The following is a 25,890-nucleotide window of genomic DNA, read 5'->3' on the forward strand; positions in this document are numbered from 1 at the left end:
CGTTTTTGGGGTACTTTCAATGTTTTCAAATGGGTTTTAAAAGTTTTAACAAGATAAAAAGCAATTTTTTTATAATCAACAGACTATTGGAAGCATAACTCCAGACTAAAATTAAAGACGGTGGCCGTTATGAGGTCTCACGTCTGCGGTTTTGAGAAAAAGTACCCCAAAAATGGCGGCCGATATTCGTCATTAATCACGAAAGGCTAATTCCATGCTACGGAGCCTGCATTTTTTCCGGAAAGCAGTTTACTTCAGCAAAGCTGATATACTAAAATAAACTTGTAAAGTAAACTTGTAGTTGTAGTACAGGGGCGGAATAGCTAAGATTTAACCCTCAGTCAAATTTGGGCCTCCGCTTTTTCATTGTGTATCGCTTAAATGGGGCCTCTAGACTGCTTCGGCCCTCGGACATTTCCCAAATACATTATACGTGCCTGTTAAAATGGTTTTGACAATTTAAACTGCCATGTCTTTTGTAAATTGCGACGGTTCTACCCACCCTCAGGTTGAAAGAAACAACACGTCAGTCGCCATCTGTTTTTATATAAAATATAATGTATATATAGTACATTTCTGATAGCAAAACTTCCAAGTCCAGATGTACAAAAATATCTGCTCGTTCTTGTAGGTTCAAGAAACGCGGTGTGAACGTTTTTACTATAACATAACATATTTTGATGTGCAAAGGAAAATCTTGAGGAGTTTATATATCCTTGATATTTATCGCAATATGAAGAGGCACAGTACATCTTCCCTGAAAAAGCTATGTGAGATCTATCGACATGCAAAAAGCCAGCCGCACGCTGGTTTTCAAACTGAAGAATATACTGCACTTCTCACATTGCAGAAGATTTGAGAATGAACCCAAAGTCTAAGATACGAGATATGCACTTAATTTTCAAAGTCAACTAACAAAACTAACGTTCAAACTACCAAAACGTAGTAGGTAGCGTCTTTTTTTTCTTTTCAACAATATAAATCTCTGAGTTTTCATAAAAAACATTATGTCAACGTGAACATGAGACACAAAAAAAATTACTAAATGCAAAGTTAATCGATATCAAAGTCTTCGTCTTTGCTGCCACACTTTCGCACGCAAGGCAATTTCGCTCACCAAAGCATCTAAAACGACTTTCTCTGGAGTGTCACCGGGACAGTCGTCTTCTAAAGATGGTTTGCCATCCATGTCTCCAACGCCACAACGATACTCCTCATCAGCTGTACTGCCGTTCCTGTGCTCAAAATCATCATTATTTTTGACCTGAGTTTCAATAATGGCGGTCGTATGCTGTTCAAAGAAGTCCTTATCATCGATTACTTGCTCGTGGACGTCTATTTTACGATCGTCACCGGGGTCGTCTTCAGAAACTGAGGGAATTGCATCGAGCTCGGTTTGAATTGAAGACTGTCCATTTACACCGCCATTCTCAGCATCAGGTTCTGACAATTCACAAGTGCCAACGGTTATATTTTCCATACTATCTTCAACTTCTTGGTTCTTTTCCCCATGAACATCTTCTGAAGCTTCAACTTCACCAATGGCGGGTAAAATACATGGATCCGTACTTTCGCTATCACCAAATGCCTCAGACTCTCCAACTGCGCAAGGCTCGGGCTCCCCGGGGTTCTCTTCCCCCTTTTCTGCCGGATCAACCTCAATCTCCATTTCAGGTGCACAAGGCTGCTCGTCAATACAATACTGATCATCATCATGGATAATTCCATTTACACTCTCAGGATGTTCTTCACAACCTCCAACATGCTCAGAAAAAGCATTCTGTCCTTCTGCTATACTGCCAGCTTCCGCTTCATCACCCTCTACTTCATTTATCGTCGCGTCAGAATGAGGTTCAATAATCTCTTCATCCTGTCCTTCATCACAGTCTTCATCATCTTCCATGCCAAGGACATCTCGACCGTCTTCTGCAGGGACTTCATCCGATGCTTCAGGCTGCTCGTCTAATATAATCATTCCACATTTCTCATCCTTGTACGAGGCTTCTTCACCCTGACGATACGAGATTACGGTTGCTTCATCACTTGAAAGATCACTCCCTCTATCATCACGCAGTCCGCTAGGATCCAGCGTATCTTCTGCAGAAGTTTCATGTGTTGCAGAAGTTTCATGTGTTGCAACAGCCATCTCGTCCAGTTCTTCCAACATCGTCGTTGTGCTTTCTTCATCTTCGCCTGGGATTTCCATAAGCACCATGGCAGCTGCATCGCTTGAATCATCAACGCCTCTAACATCATGCTGCTCACTCGGAACTTGATGATTTTCGGGACAGGTTTCATTTGATGCTTCGGGCTTACCAACCTCCTCTTCCAACATCATCTGTGCGCTCTCTTGTTCTTCGCCTTCGTTTTCTATACCTTTATCTGCATCACCATCAAAGATGGCAGCCGAAGCTCCTTCACTTGATGTATCAAAGCCTGAATTATCACGCTGTTTACTAAAGCCAGGACTCTCTTTCGTCTCACCGAACTCCTCACAGTGAACTCCAATCGTATCTTCCACCTCCTCCGAAAAACATTCCTGAAATTCTCTTTGCAAACCACTTTGTGTCTCATTCTCTTCCACCATAGCAATCTTTTCAATTTCAGCTTCAATTTCAGCTTCAATTTCAGCTTCAATTTCAGCTTCAATTTCAGCTTCAATTTCAGCTTCAACCACGGTCGTAGATTCCTCCGTAGAAATTTCTTCCGTGTTTAACAGAACGCTGTTTTTGTCATGGGTTTCATCGGCTGTTCTCGAAGCAGGAGCATCTTCACCTTGTATTTCACTACGGCCCACATTTTCAATTTCGCTATGCCCTTCAGAAACATCTTCTGTGTCCTCCGATAGTTCCATTGCCGATTTGACGGCTTGGTCGATGGCGACTTCTATCAAGTTTTCTAGAAACTCTTCCACACTTTTGCTAATCTCCATTCTGCTGGTTTCAGACTAATAAAGAGATTTTAAAAATGTTAAAGAAAGAAATAATTATATTTAAGTCTAAATAAATCTAATTGTTATATCTACTCCTAAACTAATTTCTCAAGAACTAAAAATCTATTCTAATACCTATTCTAATTGAAACTGTATTACTATAACTAAGTGATTTATCACCACTGACTAGATAAGAAATTTAGGGACAAAGCATGCATTTAAACCCAATTCTTCTTTGAATTATTTTCTGAAAGAAAAACACTGCTTGAATAGAAATGTTCTTTCCTAATCTAACAAAAATAACTGGCTAAATACATCAAACATTACCCAACTAACGCTATTAATGACCACTACTGCTAATTTTATTATCAAAGAAAAAAACTTATAAAATGTTTAAAATCTTTGTCTAACGCACATGTTGTACAAGTACACAAGAACTACACTACGTTCTACGTTCAAATCACTTCTATGCAAATCTGACGACGCTGACTTTCTGGCATCAAAAAAATATATTTATATATTTACAAAACTTACCAAAACAACGTTTATTAGTATAAATGTGTTAGTTAAAACCCTGAACACGAAGATGGATAAACCAGTGTTAAATGTTAGTAAAAAATACGAGAAAAAAATTAGTAAAACAAAAAATAAAAAAATACATATATTGTCTAATCCTTCAAATTCTATACATAAATTTTACCCTACGTTGCGACAAAGAATCGTTGAAAGATCTTTGCTGCAACACATGGGAATTGTCAAGCTACAAAAATATCTATATAAAAATACACCTTATTTACCTAATACTTTGCTCATTATTTTTAAAGTCCATGCTATATTTTCAATGAATATCTTAGCTGGTTTGAAACATGCAGTAAAATATAAACCAGTTATTACGACAGAAAATTGTGTTTTGACTTCACTGCAAATTAGAACACGATTACATGCAGTATTGTATGGAAAACTAGCGGTTGGATTGGGCTTTGGCACAGGAAAATTTGCAAAAGTCTTCAGACAACCTTACCATCCAGGTCTTGCCCAATGGAATAGCTAGTTTTTCACAATTCGAGAAAAATATGGTTATATGTTATTCTATATAAATAGTTAAATAGATCATTTGGACTAACATATACTACTTGCATTCATCTCTTATATCCTGCATTTTTATTCAGAGCAGGTTTGATGATGAAGAAAATATCAACAACACTTTCGACCTCAATTTTATGCGGAATACACAATTCCCCTAAGTTTCCTTGTATAGGAAGATGTCGAAATTATATTGCCTAATGTAACATATACCAATATATCCATACGTAAACATGCATTATGCATTTCCAATGACGTTAGAGCCTTAGCTATTTGTTCACCTGGTGATCGTCATTTTGTGAACCGCTTGATTCTTTTTCATCGTTCTTCTCATCCGGAACCGACTCTAAAAGTTTGGAAAGTTAAAGCAAGTGAGTTTGGGATATTTACTTTGAAAAATTATTTATACCTTTAAAAGAAATCTCTATAAATATGGCTGGAAAGTTATGAGAAGAGTTGCATCTGCTATAAGGTGCTGTTGTTGGTGATGGAACGAAGGACTGTTAAGGCCTTTATCACAGCCCTCAGAAAATCACCAAATTACTTTAGGAAACTGCGCAGACCGACTGAGTTCACGAATATATCACTCGTCAGTGCATTACGTTTCCACCGAGACTCCTATGAGTCTATGACGTTTTGCGGGAATCAAAAGCATTTTGAATCTATGGGCTATGGTAAGAAAAAATCTTCTACAATGCAAAATGAAATAGTAGACTATACCTTCATTTACGCCATTACTTTCACTTGAATCCGCACCCTGTAAAACATTTTAAAAATTGTTTCAAATCATTGATAAGAAATGCCCAATATCGCCTTCTCTTGCACAACGTTCAGAGTGTTCAGGCCCCTATCGGTATAGGTTGCTACCGGAAATTCTTACCTCCCCGGAGTCAGAACCCCTTCCAGTAACCCTTGCCAATTTCAAATCCACCAGAAGTTTATTTACGAAGTCCGCGTCATCGTCTTCGGGGTCACGAAGATAAATATTGTATACCTTACGATGACGTGATCGGAAGATTCCTTCCAGCATTTTCCCAGCACACACTTCGGTCATTTTTGTCACCGCATCCGCTGACCACTTCTCGTCCGCGGGCTCAAGGTCCACTAAGGAGCAATGAATAGCCTGGCGTGGAAGACTGGTGACAAACTCATGACTGATAGATTTTAGTCCGCCCGCCGGCAGATTGACGTTTTTCCCGAAGTCGACAAGCGTGACATCGACGTGATCATCATCTCCGATGTTTCTGACGACAGCACGATACCATTTGCCATCGTCGGGGGACTGGGCGCAGCACAAGGCACCCACATTAGAGGCATCGATGGAAAGTGTTTCTTGGATATCTTCAGTGAAAGTCGTTTGGATCGTCTCCATGAGGTGCGAAAGCTCGATTTCCATTCTCGACAATTGGCAGAAAAAACTTGACGGGGATTGAATGTGTGATATAGTAACCTAAGAGAACATATTGGGATAAAACAGGGTTTGTGATGACCATTAAAGTTAAATTCCAGGTGTATTTAAGGACTATTTAGGATCAAAATCTTAAAAATCTTATTAAGAGTGAACCACAATAAAGGTTGTTTTTCACTGTCGCGTTTTTCATACGCACGTACACGCACGTCTAAATCCTTATATATTTCATATTTGAAAAAGCGAGGTGAATAAATCGAAAGAACATTGTTTTCTGCATATTTTAGTATGCATTTGTTGACCCATTCGTTAAATAACACAAATTTGGAAACATTTAAAGTTTCCCGCGCGTGGAAAACAGCCCTAACACTCCTGTCGAGAAATGATTTGTCTATTTTAAGCTCGTTTTCCTCTAGGCGAATTTATTCGCGCGACGCGAAGCGATATAATCTGAAGAAGTCCGGATATCTGAAATCCGGATAATTATGGATAAGCCTGTATTTGAATGGCGATAAAAAAGGCGGGAAATCATCGCAACATTCCTTGTAGGAAATCAATCATATTACCTTGTGTATATCTCCGAGATTAATCTCGGGATAAGCGTAACGTTGGCGGTCGCTCGTGTCTGACTCGGGAGACGAAAACAAGGCTTGATCTTCGCCGACTGTTTCCGAGACGAGTTCATCAGGCGGGGTCATATACGAGTTTGTCTCATCACTGGGAGACTCGTCCGTGAGTTCAGTCCTGGGGCTTAGGAAAGACGGAGTCGTACTACTACTGCCCGTGGCGGAGTCGCTTTCAAGACAAAGTTGGTTTTTTTGAAGCTCGATGTTTGGTGCAGTAATTTCCGAAGGGGTTGTCTCGTCCACCGTGACCTCGGGAATGTCCTCAGAGACTTTCTCCTCGTCAGCAATTGGTTCTTTTTCCGAATGTACTTCGACATCAGTTGTAGACTGAAAAGGATAAGAAGAATTGAATACAAGAAGAGAGAGTGGTTAGAATGCAGATTAAGGAGGGCAGTGAGGTATAAGGCAGGGTAGGTTACAGTGGGCAGGAGTAAAGAGAGATAGATAGATTGGGGTGAGATTGATGGAAGAGGTTGAATAAAGTAAACTAAAACGGAATGAAAAAGGATGGGAATAGGAAGCAAGAGAGATTATGGTTGTCTAGTATAGAAAATAGGAAAGGGAATGAAGTATAAAAATTGGAGTAGTGTATAGTAGGATAAATTAGGGTAGAGTAAAAAGATCGAAGTATTAAAATATAATATACCTCATCCTGGTGAGGTGTTTTCTCTTCCCCAGGTGTGATCGCGGGCGCCTCTTCATTGAGTTCTTCTTCAGCTGGTTTTCCATCGTCTGTGTTTACTTCTCCAGAGCGAGAGTCAATCTCGTCAAGCAAGCGGTCGATAGCATGACACACGGCCGTCGCATCGTTCAAATCTTCCTCGCTGTCGCCTGGAGAAGCTCCTCTTGTCACGTCTTCGGCTTCGTCGCTGCGACTATTTTGGGCGAGTAGGACATCGTCCGCTTGTTCTTTGATCGGAGGCCGCTCGTCCGGAACTGGTTCGTCCAAAGTCAGTTGATCATAGGCTGGTTTCTCTTCCAAAGCTGGTGTACCGACTTCTTGCTGGTCCACTGGCTGGTCGTCCACTGGTTGGTCCTCAACATCTGGTGATTCAAGATCTAGCTGGTCGTCGACTGGTTGGTCATTTATTAAGTGATCTTTTACTTCTACTGCTGCTTCATCCACTGGCTGGTCATTTACTGGTACATTTTCCACTGGCTGGTGATCTACTGGTACTTCATCCACTGACTGGTCATCTTCTGGTATTTCATCCATTGGCTGGTCATCTACTGGTACTTCATCCACTGACTGGTCATCCACTGGTACTTCATCCACTGGCTGGTCATCTACTGGTACTTCATCCACTGGCTGGTCATTTACTGGTACTTCATCCATTGGCTGGTCATCTACTGGTACTTCATCCACTGGCTGGTCATCTACTGGTACTTCATCCACTGGCTGGTCATCTACTGGTACTTCATCCACTGGCTGGTCATCTACTGGTACTTCATCCATTGGCTGGTCATCTACTGGTACTTCATCTACTGATTTTTCGTCCACTAGCTGGTCACTCACTGGGGGGCCTACTTGGTCATCTACTGGTAGTTCATTTCCTGTATGGTCGCTAACTGCCTGGTCTTCAACAGCGGGTGGTTCGACATCTGGCTGGACTAAAGCCTCGCTTACTTTCGTGTCTTCCTGTTCAACACCGTCTTTACCTTTCCTCGCCACAAGCTCCGCCTGGCACAACTCATCCAACAACAGTTTCTGCGACTCAATTTCTCGTAAGGAAATTTCCATGGCGCTATCGGAGATTCCGAGAATTTCACCGACATAACATTTCTCGGAACATAATTCTTCCATCGCATCCCGCTTTTCCTCCGACCATTCTTCGAGAGACTCGGGTGAGACACCGGAAAGTTCTAAGTGGATAGCTTGTTTAGGCAAAGGTGCAAATTCAGGCTTCAAAATTCGAATTCTGGATTGAGTCAACTTCTCAGAGTTTCCGTAATCAACAAACTGAACGGCTATGCTCGGTTCAGTCTCCAATATCACAGCGCGATACCACGAATCATCCTCGGTGAACTGAGCACAAACGGCCGCTCCAACGACCGGTTCTACTAGCGCCCAGTCTCCTTCATTCAGGTTTCCATAAAACGCTCCAAGCTTCTCCATGAGATCAAGCAGATCGTTTTCAGAGTCGGACAGTTGACACCAAATACTCGCTGGTGATTCGGCAGACACGTAAAATAGATTCAACTTGTCGCCAATCTTCGCTGGGAAGTTCGAATAGGATACTTCAGCTACCAAACTACCTGGAGCTTCGTTTGAAGATTCCACAGACCGAGTTGCGAAGGATTTCTCGACAAGAAGATCGCTTAAAGATATTTCCTCGTCTTCTGAACGGCCGTAAACGATAGCTGTGGCAGCAAGATCATCCACACTTTTTATTTCGATCGTAAGGGACCTGATAAAAATGAAATGACGGTTAAAGCAATGATAATAGCGCCGAAATTAAACTCGATTTTCCTTTAGTCTGTGATGTCAGTGTCACACGAAGACATCAAGCTGACGGATGTGAAAGAGTGCAGATCAAGCTTTGCACATATATTCGCATACAACACAACACAAATGATTGTATATTGAGTAAGTGAAAATAAATAACATTAGATCAACATGCAAGGCTATAAACATCCGTCAGAAGTGAACTGGATTTAACAAAATTGGAACGGGTGAGCTCAGACCTTAAGAAAATTTGGAAAATATTTTTATTTGCCCAGTTAAAAAATTACTCTTTGACGGGAATTGCGTATTGAATAAAAACAAACTACAAACTTTTCTGAGGTAAACTCTTCGACAACGGTAATGGCATCAGAACTCCAGTCATCGTCACTGGGCTGGATGTCGGCCAACAAACACGCGATGGCTTGGCGTGGTGTTGCCAAAAACTCTGGCTTTAAACTTCGTAATCTTGCAGTAGGTAATAGTTCCTCGTTACCGTAATCAACGTAACGCACCATGACACCTTAATATGAACCATATCATGGTTATCAATGTCAAGTTTAAACTACACTAGAACGCTGTGCCACTGATCTCAAAAGAAAACCCAGAGTTGTTGCTAATTTTTATATAAATTGATCAAGAAATAACATTCTTACATCTGTCTTGAATGAGTCAACTTGAATATTTAGCACTGAATATGTATTTGTAAACAGCATCTTTGTATTAAGGTTAAAAACATTTAGTTTGCTTGTTGAATAAAACGATAAACTGGCTTTCTATTTTGAACTTAACCACCGTTTAAGCTAAACGGGCTTGATACAACCGACCCCTTAACTATAAGAGCTAGCGTTCCAGGTTTTATTATAGTTCACTGGTTATAGTCCGTTAGTTTGCCATGCATTGACAAATAAACACTGATCTGATAAAACACTGGATGAACTTCATGAACACAGAACAGAGAAAATTACTTCCGCGTAATACATTAATTCTAGCATCATTTTGGATGGGTATAGTAAATTATAGTTGATCCAGTTTACTAGCAGATCAGTGGTACAAAATGACTGAGCAACATATGGTGTACCTTCATCCTGCTTGCCAAGTATTTCCGCTCGATACCATCCGTCGTCATCAAGAAACTGACCGCAACACACTGAATTGACGTCGTAACTCGTGACCAGCAGTTCCTCGGCGCTAAGTGCACTGTATACTTCATGTAAATGATCCATAAGATCATCCAAAATGCCCTGATCTTCTGAGAGCTGGCACCAAAGTTTCTGAGGCGATTCAATATGTGAACATATGACATCCTTCCGTTCACCTGAGGTCAACCACAGAAATACAATAAACGCTATATCGACTTACTGTTGGAAAATGCGAGGAAGGGAAGGCTAGTTAAGACTCGTTTACACTTGTAATTTTTGGAGTGATTTTCTTCTTTTGGTAGATGTGAACGAGTGACTAGTTACGAATGCTCTGATGTATAAGAGCTCGTATTTGGACATCCGTAACTAATTCACTCGTTCACATCTATCAAAAGAAGGGGAGGAGTGAACTTTCAAACACCGTAGGAGTATCAGAGAGTCATTGCTAACGGTCTCACATTCTTTAGTGCCCTTAACTCGACCAGCCTGCTTTGCGCGCTTAGTATTAAAAACTTGTTTAATTAGTCTACTAGCCAACAATTAATCGGCTATTCGTGCATCCGTGAGTCGTTTCATTGAGACCTTTGATTCGTCCCCCTAAATTTTCCGGTCATTTTCACAACGGCTATTTTACCTGCTGTTAGTTCTTTGACCTGATAACGATCAGAGAGCGCCACTTCTGCGGTAATTCCACTATCCGAAGCCGATGCAACCTCGCCAGATGTTAAAACTTTGGCCAAGACATCTTCCCCATCACAGAACAGCCTTACTGAAAAAACCTCGTCATTTTCGGACGTAATCTTACAACGAAGTTCGTGTTCTCCGTAAATTTCAAGCAGTTTCTCGCCAACGTCATCCGTCCAGATTTCCCCACCGTTTGAGAGGTCGAAACAGCAACGGACACTGACTTCGGGTAGATTTGAGAATCGTTCAGATATTGGAGCAAGCCTGTCGGCATCTAACCATTCCGCATTACCATAATCCACGTAAAGGACCCTGACCAGGTCACCATCGCAATCCAGTACCTAAAAATTTATATTTAATATCTGAATTATATTTCAAATATCATTAACGTAGATCTGATTATATTTCAAATATAATTAACGTAGATTTGAAGTATATTTCAAATAACATTAATGTAGATCTGAATTAAATTTTAAATATCATCAACGTATATCTGAATTATATTTTAAATATCATTGACGGGGATTTGAATTGTATTATATTTATATTCAATTATATTTTAAATATCATTGACGGCATTTGAACAACTGGCCTCTGATCTATATATAAGTAACACTCTTACCTTTGCTCGATACCAGGCCTCATCTTCAGTAAACAAAGCGAGACAAGACGCTCCAGTTTCCACTTGCGAGATCGGCAACGTGTCCTGAGGTGGGTTAGTGGCTATATCATCCATTAATGCCTCCAAGTCACTCACGTGACCACTTAACTGAAGGATGACGTCATCTGGTGAATGCACGCTGACAATGTACACAGCGGGCTCGTCCCCAACGGCCAAACGTGGTTTTTGCACAGACGGGGTAACCGCGGAAGGTTTGAGTAGCTGATTCAACGAGGTAGTCCCGTCTTTAAGCGTTAATATCCAAGTGTTCTCGAGGTACGCTTCAAAGGTTGCTTGAAGTGGTTTATCCAATGCGGCAGCTTCGAAACTGGAGCACTGTTCGGGCGTCCACGAGCCACGCGCGAGGGTGCAGGGTATAGCATGACAAGGCGATGTTGAAAGTTCGGCTGAAAGTCGACGAAGATCTGATGCGAGATTCGCCACGTCAGTGTTGCCATGGTCCACGAAACGAACGGTCGCTGTGTGATTGGTGGGGTCGACGGAGAGGATCTGGGCTCGATACCAGGCCTCGTCTTCAGAATAACGCGCACAACAGAACATATCCTAAGAAAAGTATTTCACGTGATCACTAAAATGGCGTTGATAACTTAAGTAAGGATCTACCTAATATGATTGAGTTTTGTGATTGGATTTTTGTAACAATAGTGAACTGTGTTTGTCTCATTCTTTTGAAAATCAGTTTGTATAGTTCATTGTATTTTGTGGCTATAATCAACTAATAGAAAAGCTTGTTTTAATAGGCTCTTTTCGAAATGAATTGCAAAGAAAAGTACATACCAGTGGACTCTAATACAACTGGCAAATGACATTGAAGCTAGAGGCTGCAGTTTTTCAGAGTTTTGGGCTTAAAATCTTTTCACGCTTCGTGAGGCTTTTGCAAGTATATTGCTGCGAGAATTTGTTTTTGTGATGAGCGGAAAAGAATACGTGTTTCTACATACCTTTTGTGGATTAGGCAGTTTATAACTGTCACTTTCTGGGCCGTCGTAAGTCTGGGCACAAAGTTCAGCCAAGCGTTCTAGCTCTTCCTCAGTACCAGAAAGCTGCACATAGAATTCACCGGGGTTGACCAAGTGACTGATGTAAACCTCTGCGGTTTGTTTTCCTGTCACAGGATACGCCGTTAGGGATATCTCGGCTGGCTGTGAAAACGAGAGAATTGCGATAAATCTCAAATCGTGCTGTAGCTTACCAAACAAGTGAAAAGTTGAGGCTGCTTTTATGAGGCTACAGGACTTCTAAACTGAATTAACCCCTAGTAATCAAGCATTTTTCAAAAGATCAAAAAAATTTTCATAGTTAAACATTAAAAACAACTGAATTCAACCTGATGTGCCAACATAAACTCCCAAAATTGCAAGCCTGGGCGGTATAAATACCTCGGCAGAGTCCTCAGATAGTTCAGATGGTTTTTGACTAAACATGTCATTCAATGATAGTGATCCCTCCTCATCCGTCATTGTCACCAGCAATTTAACATCCAGGTCTTTCAACACGGTCATCTTCAAGCACTTGTCAGCGGTGGCTGTCTCAAATCGTTCCTTCGTTTCTGAATCCCAGGCTCTTTGTTGGTGGTGTATCTGCAAGCCACAGCATATGGCCTGCGCGGGCAGCTCAAGGAGACTGGGATCGAGCTCTTTTATCCTAAACAAAAGGAACAAATTTGTCATTCTGTAATATTCTTATTCAATCACCCACTGACCGAAATGGAACGTTTTGGAACCTGGATGGAGCATTTATTATTGTGGAAAAGATCAAGTTCAAATGAGATATTTATGAGGTCTTTGTGAGGAAATAAAACCCACTTTCTTCGTTACCTTTCTTTCGGTAAAACCTCCGTGTTTCCGTAATCGACGAAAAGTACTTCTACGGAGTCAGGTCCAGGCTTCTGCGTAACTCTGGCGCGGTACCAGGCATCGTCGGCAGTATACTGAGCAGCACAAAGGGTGCCTTGCTTGATATCCACTATTGCTCCTCGGGATCCGTCGGTACAGCTTGTATGTATGTCGTCCATAACTAGCAATACAATGGTTACATGTTTGGGAATATATGTACAAGGTAGAAGTCTGTTCAAACGATGTCATTTCTTCGGATCCAATTCATTCTGATGGATGTTTTTTACGCTGTTGACTTGAAATAATGTATATGAGCGGCAAATCAAGCCGCCAATGCAGTACTGCTTTATCACTAGCAGACTACATTCCATACGTCAGAAAGGAATTCGATCCGACAAAATTGGATCGTGTGAACAGACTTTATTAAGACATGCAGTAATGTCTACGAAAAGCAAGGAGAAATTTCGTTTTAGACCAATCAGCAAATTTGTTTCGACCATGGTAGAATACGCCGTTTTCCGGTACACTCGACCATAGTTGAATACGCCGTTTTCCAGTACATTCGACCATGGTCGAATACGTCGAATACGCCGTTTTCGGGTAGACTCAGCCATGGTCGAATACACCGTTTTCCGGCGGACTCGACCATGGTCGAATACAACCTGTACTACAACCTGTAACTCCCACTGCCAAAAAATAAGGACATTAATTTATAGAAATATTATGAATTCGTGGCAGTCAACATGATGGACAAACCTTTGTCAATGGCGTCTGCATTCGCAGCCTGTTGAACGTAGAAATCCTCGGGATTTCTCGAATGTGTTACGTAAACATCACATGATGTCCCCACAGCCACCTTAAGTTCATAGAAATCATCTTGCACCACCTCCGGTTCAGAGTCCTTGCTTGTCACGAGTTTTTCACGTGCCAGCCACGTGTGTATGCTTCCTAATTTGTCTTCGAGGAGGGCTTGGTACGGTTCCCTATCGGAGCTCAGCCTTGCTCGAAATTCCTTCTCGACAACATAGCGAACGAACGCGTCGTGCGCGCGTGGGGTCCACGAATACCGTTTCCCCTCAGTGCTGACACGTGACAACGAACACATCACACCGCGCATGGGCGGATAACGAAGAAGTTCCTTTTCAAGATACCGTACGCGTTTCCCAATCTCCGCTCGGGGAATCGTCTCTGAATTTCCGTAGTCAATGTAAGTCATGTGCACGCCACCATCGGGGTTTAGCCCCGAGACAGATGCCCGGTACCATGTTTCGTCTTCGTTAAACATGGCGGCGATCACGTCATTGACTTGTAATGGAGTAGCGACAAAGTCCGGTGGGGTCCCCTCATGGTAAGTTTCGTACATCATGTCCGCCACTGTGTCAAGGTCGAGGTTAAGTCTTGTAAATTGGCAGATAAAACTATCCAGAGATTCCGCACTCTCGACCAGGACATTTTCAACGTCTTTGAGTTGGAGTTTGGGAAGGCTTGTGAGCTTGGGTAGTTTTTCCTGACTTCTTGAGGATTTAGCGCTGATAGCTTTGAGGATGTTTACATTTTCAGAGCCATGGGTATCGAACAGGGAGACCGTCAAAGTTTGGGTGTTCGTATCTTAAATGAAACGAGGGATATTAAAAAACGATCTTGTAACCACAAGTTTTCCTGTGGTGTAAAACCGGATACAGCGTTCGTTCTTTCAAAGAAAGTTGAAACTTGAGCAATATTAAAGGGCTTTTTTAAGGGGTTTTATGGAAATTCGAAGACAAAATTTCACGTGTACGTAAACAGAAATTCATTTCCCGTATTTCACGAGATTTTGCGACCAAACTTCGCCATTGCCTACAGTGTAATTTCTAGTGAGGTGTATTCAAGGGAAAATTCTTTTGAAAATGTAAGAATTAGTCTACGTTTGAAGCCATGAGCAGACAAACTTTTTACTTCCGTAGTATTATTAGAACAGAACATTGCATCCTGTCAATGACGATTGTAATGGTTTTCAGAAGAGGTACCAAGTTACCAAGCGTGCAAAATTAGCTTGACCACGGAGGGAATCGAACTAGCGACCTTTGGTTTGCTAGTCCAATGCTCTTCCAACTGAGCTACTAGGTCAAGACTGTTCAAATATGTGGTATTTCGGAACTCAATAACTTGAGTCACATGCATTCATTATGAATCGTAACTCACAACATTCAATGTTCAAATCAAAGATCAAAAGTTTGATATCTTACCGATGGACTTCACATCTGCAATGAGGTGCTTCTCAAGAACCAAGATCTCGAATGTATCGCACTCGTTACCATTCCACTTTTCCTTCCCGTCATGCAGACGGCATTTGACCGCTTGCACGGGCGTGTCATGGAACGCGGGAGCAAGCGTTTTGATGTCATGTAAACCAACACGCTCGCAATTTCCGAAATCAACATAACAAACTTCCACTTCGTTTGGAGAAGGAATACTGAGAATACGCGCCCTGTACCATCCACCATCCACTAAAACAAACAAATACTTCCATTAGGAAATTTTAATCTTCATTAGGTGCGATTATAAAATCTTCATCAGGTGCGATTTTCTTCTTTTGGTAGATGTGAACGAGTGACTAGTTACGAATGCTCTGATGAATAAGAGCTCTTATATGAACGTCCCTAACTAATCCACTCGTTCACATCAATCAAAAGGAGAAAAATGCACATGAAATCGCAGAAAAAAGTGTAAACGGGCCTTTATAAATTATTATAATCTAACACGCTCTTTTTGCAGTTGTGCTGAATTGAATTTCTTTTGCCTGAATCGATTATAATTTATGCTGTGACCAGGATTCTAGGGGAATCGTCTCACCTGGGTATTTGGCAGCAACAAACATGTGGACAACAGGATTGACAACTGCGTTATCCGTTGGTTTGAGGTTAGAATACACTTCACTCAGATCTGTCATAACCTTCTCCAGACTTCCTTTATTCTTCACCAGATGAAGGTAGAACATATTTGGACTCTCGCAGTGAGATCCACAGACGTCCATCTGTGATCCTGATAGAATATTGTACGAACTCAAGAAATCTGTCCGAAAAAAGAGCAAAAAGTCAGGTTAATTTAGTATTATCGTAGGGAAAGTTGGGGAAAACAATTGCGCGGTAGTGGATCACCTTAAAAAAATAGTGCGAAGTTCTATTTAACTACATACAGTAAAATATAAAGTGCCGGGATAAAAAGATATCACATGTCGAACTTTTTATCTAATTCCAATCGGTTAGAAAACAATCTTGAAATACTTATTATGTGATATAAATTTACTGAAAACTGGCTTTCATTTAAAGAATTTTGTTCTCCGACTGCCATATTTTCAACAGAAAATGCTACCTTGCAGATACAAAAATTCGTCATGAGGCAGCTGGAACTTCTTGCTTTTTCACTGCTTTTTCATCGCTGTTAAAACCCATTCAAAATTGCAAAAAATATTTTCGACGACTTGGTGATATATTTTTCTCTATGGTGAATTAGCAGACTTTATTCAGGCTTTTGAAAACGGCCCATACCTACCATTTATTGACCGCACTTCTGCTGGTTTCCCAGAGTCCTGGGCAGAACTAAACAGTCTTCTACCATTCATATCATAGACCTCGACATCGAAAACACCGTTACCCTTTCGACCTGTCACACGAACCATTAATTCCTTGCCATCGATCGCTTCCCTTATCTTTTCCACTCCCGCCGAAGTAGATCCAACCAGACTAGCTGAAAAGCCCTGGACGCTCGTTTCACAATAACACGCGAGTAACCTTTTTATTCTGGACACCGGAAGTTCCTCACTGTTGCCATAATCGATATAATTAACTTCTACTGTATTGACAGAAACCTGATAAGAAAATGGACACTCGTTTGATCGTCAGCACTGAACTATATATATGAACTGGATGATAACTTTGTTGCCATCTTTGAAACCAAATCGGAGGACTAGTGCCAGTCCTTTTCTACAGTATTTTTCTTCACGGTTATGGAGCACGTGACAAAAACAATAGAAAGAGGTTGGCGCTGGTTCTTGATTCAGCTTTAAAATGGGATTCAAAGATGGCCGCCAAAAAAGTCAGTTATAATCGTTCCAGATTTTATAGAGATCCCCAGACAAAACTGAAAGCCCTCTTAAGACATGAATTGACGCAAGAATGGTTACAATTTCTACTTCAAAGGTCTCCAGATAAATTCCTATTGCATTACCTTAGTAATGACGGCACGATACCATCCGTCATCTTCGGTGAACATTGCACAGCAAGTATCGCCAATCTTTGGCTTTACCAGTCGTTCATCGCCATTGCCCAGGGGGCGGTAGAATTCTTCAAGTCTGTCCATAAGCTCATCCAGGTGTTTCGAGGTCTTCGTGAGCTGACAGAAAAAGCTTTCGGGACTTTCAAAGAACGTCACATAAACGTGTTCTTTCGCACCCTTCGTTACCTGGGCTTCCTCGACTTTGTATACTTCGGCTAAAAGAAAAAATAATTCAAATGTAATCCATTAGAAAGAGCTTAGACATTTTCTGAGTTTGTCAAAGTCAAATACTGCCGCTTACAGTCAACAAGGTGACTGATGTAATAGAATATTTCCTCAGTCAACAATTACCCACTTAACACAGGAAATAAAGACTTTAAATTTACTTCTACACAACTTCTCATTGACGAAAGTGACTTGTCAAAAAAGATTAGCCATTTTCCCCCCGAACGCAGAAACCAGCAAGCAATTCACTATTGTTTACCTGCTTGAAAGCCAGGCAAAATCGAAACTCAATTTAATTTATAATGGCGGAAACTGCTTTCATTGAAGCACTTTCAATGAAATTAAGGCTAATTATCTTGAAAATATTCAAGAAATCCCGTTAAAAATGGTTTTTCCATTTTGTTGTTTACCGAGAAAGGCGGAAAAGTAAATTGAATATGTTTTTTATTTACTCTGAAAAGATATAAAAATTTCCCGCCAAAACTGAGTAGCAGGAAACTACTCAGGAACCAATCACAACGCTGTAATCTTCCTCGAACGCACCGCCGAAGGTGTTGAAAAACTAATGCTTTACTTACTTTTTTTCCTATCATTCGCAGTTCCAAACAACTTCATCCCGTCAGCGTTGAAAAGCTCGACTTCAAACACGCTGCCCTTATTCTGCGCTACAATCCTTGCGTCGAATTCTTTCTCCAAAACACTATCCTTAAACGACGAGCTATCCACAGCATTCGCAGTTTTAACACAGGCGTGAAAACCTTGGACAGGCAACCTCGTAAAGTTCTCGTGTAAAGTCTTCACTCTGATTTGGGGAATAGTTTCTGAGTTGCCATAATCGATGTAACAAACATCAAATGTGGTACCAGAACGCTTGTTCACCCTCGCGCGATACCAACCATCATCCAAAGTAAACATGGCACAACATGCCTCGCCAATCTATGATGGAGGAATAAGCTGTAGGATTTTCAAAGCTTTTGAGAACAGAAGAAACTACACAGTGATGTTGGATGTACAATAAACTGGCCCCTGACAACATGGGACTGTACGTAACCTTCATACACTGTCACTATACCACAGTAGATGTTCATTTTATCTACATCTACATCTACAAATGTTAGGTCGGTAAAGTCCATATCACGGGTATCACGTGTTAGTCCATATCCGGGTATCTCTCATGTTTTTAAAGGCAGAATTTTCAATTTATGAAGTACCAATTTAGCTATAGGCGGACGAGGAATTGGCAAAAAGGATGCACTATTAATGACCACAAGCAGACAGTTGCGGTATTTTCAAATCTAAACTCTGAATAGCAAATTCATGCGCATGTAGTCAATACCTAGGGATGTACATTCCTGGGAATAACAAGGAAATGCTAGTTAGAAGAATAGAAGATCGATTTTTTGTAGGTGACAAAGCATATACGATTTGAATACAAAACGACCTCTCTATTGTGACTTGCAAAGTCTTCTATACATAAAGCATTCGTTTTTACCTCTGGGTCTTTTAAGGACTCCTGTTGATCTCCAAGCGGTCGATAATGCTCTTCAATCTCGTTCATCAAGTCGTCAAGTTGAGCGGTCGTTTTAGTAAGCTGGCAGAAGAAATCGTCGGGACTTGTTACAGAAGTTATGTACACACGCATCGTCTCGTCGATTGAAACACTTGCGTCCTTTACCGTACAGGGTGTACGTTTAGACGACGCTGGAGAAAGAGAGAAACATGTTGTGTTAAAATAAAAACTGTTCACCACACGACCCAAATCCAATTCACTTCTGAAGATGACTCGCATTGCTTTATCAATAACAATGCAGTGCTGCTTTATCAATAACAGACTTTACTATTTGGCTTTTCAAAATCCTCTGATCTGATTGGCTGACGAGTGGTCCATATGTTCCGTATATGGACCAGAATCCTGGATGTCTGATGCAGCTCAGCCATATAATAAACCGTATTGTGAAATATCAGACCAAAGTTTTTTACATGGACACACCAAAAAGGCACGGTTTGATATTTCACAGTACGACCTCACGCTCAGTCAATAATCAGTTTAATATTAAATACGTCAGAAGTGAATTGGATCCGACAAAATCGTGTGAAAGTGCCCTAGGTTTATCAATCCAGTTAAAGAGCCTTGAGTACCTTGTTTCTGTTGTGACCTCTCAGAACCACTGGGGAATAGAGGTCTTCCGTTGGAATCTAATAGACGAACGACGTAAGCACCATTCTCGTCTTTTCTAACAATCTCTGCCTTCAATTCTTTCTCCAGTACTTTCTTCTCAAAATCCGCCGCATTTTCTGAGCTCGGAGAGAGCGCCTTAGCATGGAAGCACTGTGCGGGTAGCTCGGTGAAGTTCGCATTCAAAGTCCAAATTCGAGAAAGTGGAAGCTCCTCGCTGTTTCCGTAATCCAGGTAACGGACTTCGACACAATCACGTGAGAGCTTCGTGACGACAGCCCGATAGAAACCATCGTCCACCGTGAACATGGCGCAGCAAATATCGTCAACTTGTGGGTTAACTAACGTGCAATCGCCTGGGGAGAGGTCACGGTAGAATGCTTCGATGTTGTCCATAAGTTTGTCTAATTGAGAAGATGTCTTAACAAGCTGACAGTGGAATTCTTCGGAACTGATCACGTTTGTGATGTAGACGAGCTCTTCAGCACCAATGGTGATATTGGGTTCATCCACTTTCGATGCTATTTTTGCAACAGGTTCTATAATGTTAAATGACGTGTAAACCCCTTTTAACTTTCAAGCGCGCAATGCGTGACAGTAGTTGATTATCAAACAACTTTGAGTTGCGACATCGCTCTGCTTAGAAGCGATTTTGTTTGTAAGAAAACCTTGCCTCTTCTTTTTGCTTCTTTGTTAAACTAAATCGCTCCTGAACATGGCGATATCACAACTCAAATTGACCTTGATAAGGCAACTACCGTCACGCATTTCGCGCTTCAAAGCAAAAAGGGAAAGGTCTATTTAGGCCACAGAATATCTAATGGCAGTCACGTTAAATTCTAATTGAAATCCTTGTAAATTCGGCGCAAATTCTTAACTTGTAGTACGACAATAATGCTTGCAAGTAAAGAAACACCATGCGTGAACACACCATTTTATTGCATGAAAATATCGGTTAATAACCTAAAACTGTGTTTTCTTTTCGCTTCCCTCTCTTGTTATGCAGTTAGCTATATTCATATTTAAAATTGCCGCCAAATTTATTTAAACAACTTCAGGCATTTCATCCTTTGTCTATCTCCTGAATGTTTTATTGTACTTTCACTTTGATTCCAAAGATATACTCCACACACAATTTTTGTTTGTTTACCGTGTAATTAAAACATGTGAGAACAAAAAATACGAGTGAAAACTCGACTTAAGAACATACCTTTCTCAGCATTTTGCTTTGCATTATTCCCGGTGCTAAACTCAACCATCTCTTCGTTGATGTTAACAGATTTACCTCCACCTGTATCGATCAGCAACACCGAATATTTGCCATTATTGACACGTTCGTCCATCCGACCAACCAGCTCTTTGCCGTTCACCATGTCGAGAAATTTACTGACAAATTTGTTCGCTCTCTTGTGAGCCGAAGGCAGGTTCGCGAGGCTACATTCGATGGCCTGGATTGGCAACTGCAGAAATTCCGGATTCAAAACAGCGACACTAAAATAGATGTGAACGCGTTTACCCTTTTTTTACGATGCCTTCCCGTTTCTAAAAACGCCCTAACGCCCTTTGAAATAACTTGATTGGTCAAGATATACTGTCTCCGTCTAGTCACTGGCCGGTGACTATAGCTTTTTTTTGTTGTTTTTCAAATAAGACAGTTGAAGTAATTATGAATTTTTATGAAATTATGTCGATTATTATTTGTAAACACCTCGAAATTTTTACTAAAACAATAAGTCGCCTTATTAGTTGCTATTCTTTTACTTAACTTCAATTTCCCATTGTTCTGGACCATTGAAAAACGACGTTTTTAAGCATCGACTTACCTTTTCGCAGAAACAATTTCGCAATTCCCGTAGTCAACAAAACGAACTTTAAAACGACTGTTTGGCATTTTTTCAAGAATCTTTCCACGGTACCACAAGTTGTCATCACTAAACCGTGCACAACACGGGCTCCCTGGTAACAATAAACGAATTGCATTAAAAATAAAACGGCATATTTCGCCAGAAACGGCGGTAAATATATATAAGACAAGGAGAAATAGAAAAACATACGGCTATAACTCAAAACCTATAGTATCTGTATACTAGCATAAAAACACAGGAAAATGATCTCTATTTCTTTGGCAGCCTAAAATGTTGCAACTGGATCGTTATGTATATTTTGCTAATACGTTTTGTGCAAGAAAACAACTTAGTTTGTATAATCATTTGTGAATCGAAAGAGGAGAAAAGGCGCGAAAGAGGAAATAAGGCGCGAAATGAGGGGAAAAGGCGCGAAATGAGGAAAAAGGCGCGAAAGGGGAAAAAAGGCGCGGAAAGGAAAAAAAAGGCGCGAAAAGGAAAAAAAAGGCGCGAAAAGGAAAAAAAGGCACGAACAAAAAAAAAAGGCACGAAAAGGAAAAAAAAGGCGCGATATAGATCCAAGCTTTTAGGCATTGCATTAAGGCTCGGGAAAAACATATCAGTATTAGCTATATTACAACAGTTACCTTTGTTAAACACATTCAAGTCTGTCCCCTTTGGTGGATTCACGTCGTAATACTCCTGAAGATTTGCCATCAGACTTTCCATGTCATCGGCCGAGGAGACAAGATGGCACCAAAATTGGTCGAGATTCTCAACGTGAGTGACTTCAATGTCAACATAGTTACCAATATCTACGGCTGGTGGATGGTAATTTTGAAATCCTGTCTCGACTGGAACTCCCGGATGATCTTCATCAGATATCGCAAAACCTGAAAAAACACACAAATTCATATTTCAATAATAGGCCTTTTCGGTAATTACGTCAGAACATAGACGTTTTAAATTTAGAACCACTTTAAATGAAATAAATTTCAAGTTTTACTCTCACAAGCCACGTGCAAAGATGCAAAACATCCTTCTTCAACACATGCACAAAAAAGAATTTTTCATTTTGACAAATAAGTGTAGAAAAAAGCCATAACGCGAGAACGAGGCTCACGGTCTTGGTCATTGGTCCAGGTAGCCCAGAGGTTGTGTCCAGTTCCACATATATAATGCAGTCAGTGACACACATTCACAACAGTGAAACAAGAGGAAATTTTGTTTTAGACCAATGAGCAACTTTGTTTACATTTTCAGTTACCCAATCAGAATGCAAAAAAATCTGACCACTTCCGGTAAAAAGGTATATTATTTACCATTTTTACATGAAGTTTTAAAAATTAAGGCATTTTGATTGGCTTTGTGTAAAAAATGTAAACAAATATGCAGATTAGTTTAAAACAAAATTCCCCCTTGTTCAACTAACTGTGAATGAATGTAAATTTATTATGTCACTGATTGCAAAATATGAAACTGGACAAACAAACTTCTGGGCTACCTGGGAACAGACAGCTAACTGTTAACACCTCATGCAAAATTACAGAGCATTATTTCAATTCCTGGAAATACCCCCCTTCTTTATTGTTATTTAAGCCAGCTTCCACCCTATGTCTTGGCCCACACTTCAGACAATACCATGTCATATGAATTGAAGTTAATAAGTTTACAGCAAGCAGGTATGCAATCCATTGCTACTTTGGTTTAATTAATGAAAGTAATCACAACACATAGATCGTGAATGTAATCCTTGTGGCGATTACTTTTATTAAACCAGAGTAGCGATAATTGCGATGGACCATGTCATACATTCATCAATCTCTTTGTCTGCGGTGATTGCAGCATAAAATGCTTTGTTGGAAAAAAATTCTACTTGTATCAGTTTTGTTGATGCTCTCAGAGAAACTTCACCAAATTTAATTTTTGAATAGATACCAGATTTAAAAAACAACAAATGCTTACCTTTCTGAACTAGTTGTTTGTTAATGCTGTATTCCTCATCACCAACAGTCTCCATGACACATACACTATAATTCTGTGCCTCGCTGTGCGAGACAACTTTAATCTGCAGTTCTTTGTCTAGTATTGCATTTTGAAATTCCTCAATTGCTTGGTCGGTCCAGTTTGGTGCGGAAGGGCTTACACCATACAGGCAACAGGGAATGGCTTGCTGAGGCAACGTCACAAATTTGGGTTTCAACTCTTTGATTCTTGTGATGGGAAGCATCTCAAAATTACCGTAGTCCACATACATTACTTCCACTTGCCGATTTGCAATATCCGAGCTTAAAATCAAAGCTCTATACCAACCGTCGTCCTCGGTATATTTGCCACAGCAAAGCATTCCAGCTTGAGGCAAGGTTATGGTATCATCAACATCGCCAAGCGCTTCATAATACTCACTTATATCATCCATTAGCTTGCTCAAATCATTTGAATGTTTTAGAAGTTGGCAGTAAAAGTCCGATGGGGATTCTATATTTGTAACCACAACCTTTTCTGTACTGCTCGGAGCAAGATCTATGATGCCGAACGAAGACTTCCTACGCTGAGATGTTCGCGGTTTTTTGTAGTCTGTCAATGGTTTAACTGCAACAGCCTTGCCGTGGTCGACTAAAACTTGGCCAAAATTTATATCTTTAGTCTCTTCAGATGTGTCGAAAAGAAAAACTTCTCCAGCATTGTCCCGAATGTTGCTTAAATAGCTTACAAGTTGCTTTTCACTGGTGAGTGTTTCAAACAAATCACAAGCATCCTGAGGCCAATCGATTTTATTATCCATCGGCTTGACTCCATACAATGTGCACTCTAATGCTTGCATAGGTAATTCCAAGAATCTTTCATCAAGTCCCATAAGGTTAGAAATATGGACAGTCTGGCAATTGCCATAATCGACAAACTTTACATTAATTTCGCCAGTGGAAGAAGGGGTTTCGCTTGTAATGATTGCACGGTACCACATGTTATCGTCGGAATACTTGGCACAGCATGGGTTATTTTGGCAACTAGATGTCAACGGGTAATCGTCCTCTGTCGCTTCTCTGTAAGTCTTTTCCAATTCTTCCATCAGCCTATGCAATGCAGTTGAGTTCTTTATCAATATACAATAGAACTCACTTGGATTCTCACAGTGGGAAACAAGGACATCCTCAAAGCTAAAATTATTCAGCTCCAAATACTTGTAACTTTGCTTCGGTCCACCAGAATTGGCTGGAAGCGGAACCTCGGTGCGCTCAAGGTAACCAGCCGAAATTAATGGATCTACCACAAGCTTACTCATTGTTGCATCTTGGAATAGGCTCAGGACTAGAACGTTGTTGGTTTTCAATGAAACTGCCTGGGCAACAAAGATTTGCTCCAAAATCAATTCCTCAAGTTTCACAAGCAGTTCAGCATTCCAGTTTCCTCCAGTGGGTTTAACATCTGCAAGTTCACATTCAAAGGCTTGCGGTGGCAAAGTTATGAATTTCTCCGTAGCTAGCATAGCGTTATTGGATGCAACTAAATCGCAGTTTCCATAATCAAAGAAAAACACCTTATAACTGTTATTATTTACACCCAAAACTTTACCTCTATACCAAACCTCGTCGAGGTGGTATTGAGCCAGGCAAATATCGCCGACTCTCAAAATCTTCGACCTTAAAGAACTTGAGGTGTTGTGGGCAACGAAATTGGCGATATCTCCCATAAGATCCTCGAGTTTTGAACTGTTCGAGTCGCTGAGTTGAACGAAGAAATTGCCCGTTTCTGCCTCCACGTGGGTTACCAGCACTTCGACCATTTCGTCGACAGGAAAGCGTAGACGCCATGCCATCGCGGCTTTAAATACTCTTTAACTCGTTTACTTCTTTTCCTATACACAAATCGCAGCAATTTTCTTTTGATTTTAAAAAATGTACCTCTTTATTTAAGAAAATGAAGCGATTGAGGCGATCTCTAGCTATGACAGTCGCACAAACCACAACGAAGCCTAGATTGAAGTATCAAATCGCTAAAAAACAATACATCAAAAGGCACAGGTTAAAAAACCATACACCAAACGTTGATAGATCAGAAAACAATTTACCAGAAATTACGCCTTGCACTGTTGTGAAGCACTCTTTTTTTTGCTGTGAAACTTTCACCACTTTTTCGAACTTAGAGAGCTGAACCACGACTTGCAGAACATACACCAGTGGTTATTGACTGACAAACTCGCAATAGGGAAAAGACTCTAGACAAAAGCTCTCTAAAGTCGCACACGTACCTAGACCACGCGTGGCTGTTAGCTCAACAAGTTACTCTCGTGTGCGGATAGTTTTTCGTGAGGAATTCTCCTAAAGAGGCAAGTTTCTCACGGGCTGAGGTAACTGCCTCGCGAGGTCGTTAGCTCAGCTGATAGCTCTCATGTGCGGCGGGCCTAATATTTCAAACGAGCCGGAAATCCATGCAGGTGAAACAATAATTAGAAGAGTAAGATTTTCAAGGTATAACCTCCGTAGCAACAACCGAGATTTCAGTTTTGATAAACCTAATACAAATTTCATGAAAAAAAAGCATTTCTGATGTCAAAT

At 40.7% G+C, this 25,890-nt stretch overlaps 1 protein-coding gene across 3 annotated transcripts; it reads right to left on the minus strand.

Moving 5' to 3' along the window:
* Positions 1-917: 917 nt before the first annotated feature.
* On the minus strand, positions 918-25,298 carry LOC114529879. 3 transcript variants are annotated; one of them, XM_028551447.1, is made up of 26 exons: positions 23,300-25,298; positions 21,982-22,227; positions 21,314-21,446; positions 20,701-20,981; positions 19,454-20,029; positions 18,807-19,015; positions 17,893-18,250; positions 17,042-17,304; positions 16,367-16,682; positions 15,668-15,886; positions 15,061-15,321; positions 13,592-14,443; positions 12,818-13,016; positions 12,380-12,644; positions 11,942-12,142; positions 10,941-11,543; positions 10,269-10,659; positions 9,574-9,810; positions 8,826-9,015; positions 7,487-8,457; positions 6,696-7,456; positions 5,990-6,376; positions 4,896-5,465; positions 4,736-4,772; positions 4,297-4,361; positions 918-2,947 (listed from the first exon to the last, which is right to left on the minus strand). In XM_028551447.1, the coding sequence occupies exons 1-26, from the start codon at positions 25,149-25,151 to the stop codon at positions 1,064-1,066; spliced, it is 12,327 nt and encodes a 4,108-aa protein (XP_028407248.1). In that variant the 5' UTR covers positions 25,152-25,298; the 3' UTR covers positions 918-1,063. The 3 variants fall into 3 exon arrangements, with proteins under 3 accessions (XP_028407248.1, XP_028407249.1, XP_028407247.1); XM_028551448.1 differs by having other exon boundaries at positions 6,696-7,073; positions 7,122-8,457; XM_028551446.1 differs by having other exon boundaries at positions 6,696-8,457.
* Positions 25,299-25,890: the final 592 nt, after the last annotated feature.

The sequence above is a fragment of the Dendronephthya gigantea genome, unplaced genomic scaffold (assembly GCF_004324835.1).
Source record: "Dendronephthya gigantea isolate DGI-Jeju-01 unplaced genomic scaffold, DenGig_1.0 000058F, whole genome shotgun sequence".
Classification (NCBI taxonomy): Eukaryota; Metazoa; Cnidaria; class Anthozoa; order Malacalcyonacea; family Nephtheidae; genus Dendronephthya; species Dendronephthya gigantea.